This window comes from Nicotiana attenuata, chromosome 3 (assembly GCF_001879085.1).
Source record: "Nicotiana attenuata strain UT chromosome 3, NIATTr2, whole genome shotgun sequence".
Classification (NCBI taxonomy): domain Eukaryota; kingdom Viridiplantae; phylum Streptophyta; class Magnoliopsida; order Solanales; family Solanaceae; genus Nicotiana; species Nicotiana attenuata.
Genome location: NC_031991.1, coordinates 39111862 through 39117355, shown reverse-complemented (window position 1 = coordinate 39117355; position 5494 = coordinate 39111862). Strand labels below are relative to the sequence as shown.

The 5494-nt window shown below is 45.6% G+C and overlaps 1 protein-coding gene across 1 annotated transcript; it reads left to right on the top strand.

Annotated features, from left to right (window-relative positions):
- Nucleotides 591-1004, top strand: LOC109224724 (RNA-directed DNA polymerase homolog; the record flags this gene model as incomplete). Its single annotated transcript, XM_019389247.1, has 1 exon — nt 591-1004. A coding segment is annotated over exon 1 (414 nt), but the record flags the coding sequence as incomplete, so codon positions are not given.

Here is a 5494-nt window from a genome sequence, read left to right as displayed (position 1 = left end):
ATTGTGTTTGATCGAGTTCATCGCTCTTGTGTTGTGGAGAATGGGGTCTTGAGACCCGTGTTGATTTGTTGCTTTTAGATGTGGTCGACTTCGATGTTATATTGGGGATGGATTGGTTATCCTCGTATCATGCTATCTTGGACTGTCATGCCATGACCGTGACCTTAGTTTTACCAGATTTGCCCCGTTTGGAGTGGAGAGGGACCCCAAGTGATGCCACTCGCAGTTTTATCTCATATGTGTAGGCTCGACGCATGGTCGAAGAGGGGTGTTTAGCTTATTTGGTGTATGTTCGCGATTCCAGCGCAGAGGTCCCTTCTATTGATTTTGTTCCCATTGATCGGGAGTTCCCTAAGGTCTTCCCTTCAGACCTGCCAGGTATGCCGCCCGACAGGGATATCGACTTTTGTATTGATCTGGCTCCAGGCACTCAGACCATTTCTATCCCTCCGTATCGCATGGCCCCGCCAAAGTTGAAAGAGTTAAAGGACCAGTTGCAGGATTTGCTAGAGAAGGATTTTATTAGACCCGGTGTTTCACCGTGGGGCGCGCCAGTGTTATTTGTCAAGAAGAAGGACGGATCGATAAGGATGTGCATAGATTACCAGCAATTGAACAAAGTAACGATTAAGAATAAGTATCCACTACTGAGGATTGATGATTTGTTCGACCAGCTTCAGGGTGCCAGGGTATTCTCCAAGATTGACTTGCGATCTGGCTACCATCAGTTGAGGATTAGGGCATCCAATGTCCCTAAGACAGCTTTCCGTACTCGGTATGGGCATTATGAGTTCTTGGTCATGTCATTTGGGTTGACCAATGCCCCAACAACATTCATGGAGTTGATGAACCGAGTGCTCAGGCCATATTTGGACATGTTCGTGATAGTCTTTATTGATGATATTTTGGTGTACTCCCGTAGCCAGGAGGAGCACGAGCAGCACCTTAGAGTGGTTCTTCAGACTCTGAGGGATAGTCAGTTATATGCCAATTTCTCCAAGTGCGAGTTCTGGCTGAGTTCAATAGCATTTCTGGGTCACGTTATATCAGCAGAGGGTATTCAGGTGGACCTGAAGAAGATTGAGGCAGTCAAGAACTGGCCTAGACCACCATCAGCTACAAAGATTCGGAGTTTCTTTGGATTGGCAGGCTACTACTGTCTGTTTGTGGAGGGGTTTTCGTTTATTGCAGTCCCGATGATCAGGTTGACCCAGAAGGGTGCCCAGTTCAGATGGTCGGACGAGTGTGAGGCGAGCTTTCAGAAGCTCAAGACAGCTCTAACTACGGCACCGGTGTTGGTTTTGCCCACAGGATCAGGGCCTTATACAGTCTATTGGATGTTTCCCGTATTGGGCTTGGTGCAGTGTTGATGCAGGGTGGCAAGGTTATTGCCTGTGCTTCGAGGCAGTTGAAGATTCATGAGAAGAACTATCCAGTACACGATTTGGAGTTGGCAGCCATTGTTCACGCATTGAAGATTTGGAGGCACTATTTGTATGGCGTGGCATGTGAGCTGCTCACTTACCACAAGAGTCTTCAATACTTGTTCAAGCAAAATGAGTTGAATTTAAGGCAGAGGAGGTGGTTGGAGTTGTTGAAGGATTATGATGTCACCATTTTATATCATCCGGGGAAGGCCAATGTGGTGGCCGATGCTTTGAGTAGGAAGTCAGCCAGTATGGGCAGTCTTGCTTATATTCCGGTCAGTTAGAGGCCGCTTGCTTTGGATGTTCAGGCTTTGGCCAATCGATTTGTGAGGTTGGATATTTTTTAGCCTAGCCGAGTATTAGCTTGCACGGTCGCTCGTTCTTTATGATTGGAGCGTATCCGTGAACAGCAGTTTGATGATCCCCATTTATGTGTCCTTAGAGACACGATGCAGCGAGGAGGTGCCAAGCAGGTTACCTTAGATGTGGATGGAGTTTTGAGATTGCAGGGCAAGTTTGTGTGCCCAATGTGGATGGGCTTCGAGAGTTGATTTTTGAGGAGGCCCATAGTCCTAGGTACTGTATTCATCCGGGCGCCGCGAAGATGTATCAGGATTTGCGGCAGCATTATTGGTGGCATAGAATGAAGGAGGATATCGTAGCATATATGGCTCGTTGTTTGAATTGTCAGCAGGTTAAGTAAGAGCATCAGAGGCCTGGTGGTGTATTTCAGAGGATTGAGCTTCCCGAGTGGAAGTGGGAGCGGATTACCATGGGTTTTGTTACTGGGCTTCCGTTGACTCGGAAGAAGTTCGATGCAGTATGGGTTATTGTTGATAGGCTGACCAAGTCAGCGCATTTCATTCCTTTGGCAGTCTCCTATTCTTCTGAGAAATTCGCTGAGATTTATAACTGGGAGATTGTTTGCCTTCATAGTATGCCGGCATCTATCATTTCGGACCGGGGTACGCAGTTTACCTCGCGCTTCTAGAGAGCAGTTCAGCGAGAGTTGGGCACACGGGTTGAGTTGAGCACAACATTTCATCCCCAGACGGACGGTCAGTCCGAGCGGACTATTCAGATTTTAGAGGATATGCTTCGAGCTGGTGTTATTGACTTTGGAAGTTCGTGGGATCAGTTCTTGCCTTTAGCGGAGTTTGCCTACAATAACAGTTACCAGTCGAGCATTCAGATGGCTCCTTGTGAGGCTTTATATGGTAGGCGGTGTCGGTCTCCAATTGGATGGTTTGAGCCGGGAGAGGCTCGGTTGTTGGGTACAGATTTGGTTCTGGAGGCCTTGGACAAGGTCAAGATAATTCAGGATAGGCTTCGTTCAGCTCAGTCTAGGCAAAAGAGCTATGCAGATCGTAAGTTCGAGATGTAGCTTTCATGGTTGGTGAGCAGGTATTGCTCCGAGTGTTGCCTATAAAGGGCGTGATGAGATTAGGGAAGAAGGGCAAGCTTAGCCCTAGGTTCATTGGTCCGTTTGAGATTCTTGATCGAGTGGGAGAGGTGGCTTATAGACTTGCATTGCCACCTAGCTTTTCAGCCGTGCATCAATTTTTTCATGTATCCATGCTTCGGAGGTATCACGGCGATCCATCCCACGTGTTAGACTTCAGCACTGTCCAGTTGGAAAAGGATCTGTCTTATGAAGAGGAGCCGGTGGCTATTCTAGACCGACAGGTTCGACAGTTGAGGTCGAGAGTTTTCTTCAGTGCGTGTTCAGTGGAAAGGTCAGCCCCCTTAGGCGTCGACCTAGGAGTCCGAGTTTGATATGCGAAGCCGTTATCCTCATCTATTTCCCGACTCAGGTACTTCTTTCTTTTGTCCGTTCGAGGACGAACGGTTGTTTTAGAGGTGGAGAATGTGACGACCCAAAAGGGTCATCACCTGTTTTCCTATTTGTTCTGTGTTTCCGAGGCCTTGAAAACCTCATTTTTAGTCGCCTCGATTTGCGTGCGCAGTCCGGGCGCGTAGCCGGAAAGACTAAATGTGAAATTCTGTGAAAAATGCTAAAATTTGGTATTAAAATGAATAAGTTTGACTTTGGTCAACATTTTGGGTAAACGGACCCGGACCCGTGATTTGACGGTCCCGGAGGGTCCGTAGAAAAATATGGGACTCGGGCGTATGCCCGGTATCGAATTCCAAGGTTCAGCGCCCGAGAAATGAATTTTTTAGTAAAATTGTTTTTCTGAAATTTATTAAGGAAAATTTAATTGAAAACTGAGAAGAACGTGGTGGTATCGGGCCCATATTTTGGTTCCGGCACCCGGTACAGGTCTTATATGTGGTTTAAGATATTTCTGTGAAGTTTGGTTGAAATCGGACGTCGTTTGATGTGTTTCGGACTTAAATCTCTAAATTTGAAAGTTTATGAAGTTTGAATAAAAACTAGTGATTTTGAGTTTGATTTCATTGTTTTTGATGTTATTTTGGCAATTTGATCGCACGGTCAAGTTCGTAGGATGTTGTTGAGTTAGTCTATGTGTTTGGTTAGGAGCCTCGAGGGCTCGGGAGTGTTTTGGAGGTGTTTCGGAGTGATTTCAGACTTAGAAAAGTAGCAGGTTTTTGGCTTCAGCTGTTGCAGATAATTCCTTCTTCGCGTTCGCGACACCTACTTCGCGTTCCCGAAGGTCCTCATCTTCGTTCATCGCGTTCGCAGCTTTGGATTCGCGTTCACGTAGGGTCTAGTGACCCTGGGGGACTTAGTCTTCTTTCCTCTTCGCGTTCACGTTCACATTCTCGCGTTCGCGTAATTCCCAGAATCTCTTCATCGCGTTCGCGTGTAGTCCCACGCGTTCGCATAGGCCAAATCCCTGGACCCCCCCCCCTAGCCTTTTCTCTTCGCGTTCGCATCCTTCACATCGCGAACGCGATGGTCTGTTGAGTCTACCCTTCGCAAACGCGACCTTGCTCCTGCAAACGCGAAGGGCAATTTTGCCCAGTTATTTAAAATGTCCAAAAAAGAACAGTGACGGGAATTTTTCATCAAGCACACGAACTCCTTCTTCTCCAAGGTTCGAGGGCGACTTTTAGAGCATATCTTCATCAAAGCTTTTGGGGTTAGTAAATCTTAACTCGTTTTCTTCATTTTCTATCAATATTTGTTGAATTCCTAAGCCTAAAACATGTAATTAGGGTAGAAATTGGGGGAATTGGGTAGAGTTAGGGCTTTTTACTTTTTCTTGATTTAGACCACGTTTTGGGGTCGAATTTGAAAACAAATTATATATTCGGGCTCGTGGGGGAATGGGTGATATGAATTTGGTCCGAACCTCGTGTTTTGACCAAGTGGGCCCGGGGTCAATTTTTGGAATTTTGGGAAGAAAGCTTGGAATCTATAATTAGGCATTGGGTTTGATTTGTTTAGCATATATTGATACTATGGAATCATTATTGTATAGATTTGATTGAGTTGGAGCCAAATTCGAGAGGGAAAGCGGTTGTTGTGGATTGATTCGATCGTGGAAGTTGAGGTAAGTGTTTGGTCTAACCTTAGCTTGAGGGAATAGGAGTTGAGTCTTGTTCGCTACTTGCTAATTATCGAGTACGGTGTATAGGCATGGTAACGAGTATCTATACATTGTTGTCTAGCATGACCGTGAGTCCTTATATTGCGATTATCCTGATTTTGTTGTAACTTCCATGCTTATTTGATGATTTCAATGTGTTGTAAAGAGCATGTGAATGAGATTATGATCATTAAACTTTGAGGGGCATTGGCTCGAGTTGTGATACGAATTGTGAAGTTATATGAGATGACTTGATTCTTGGAGCGTTGGCTCAAATGATATAGTGAATTATAAAGTAAGAAATGAAAGAAGGAGGGAGTTTATTGATATTGTCCCCTTGCCGGGATTTAACTGTTTTATTGAATTCCCTTGCAGGGATGTTCTACCACTATTTGTTTACTTCCTCACCCCTTGTTTGTGACTGTTATTTGGGTGAGTTAGAGTGATAAAGTACGAAGGGTGATGCCGTGCATACAATGATATAGGGGGATCGGGTTGCACGCCGCAACAATGCTAAATGTTATGGATCGGGTTGCACGCCGCAACAAT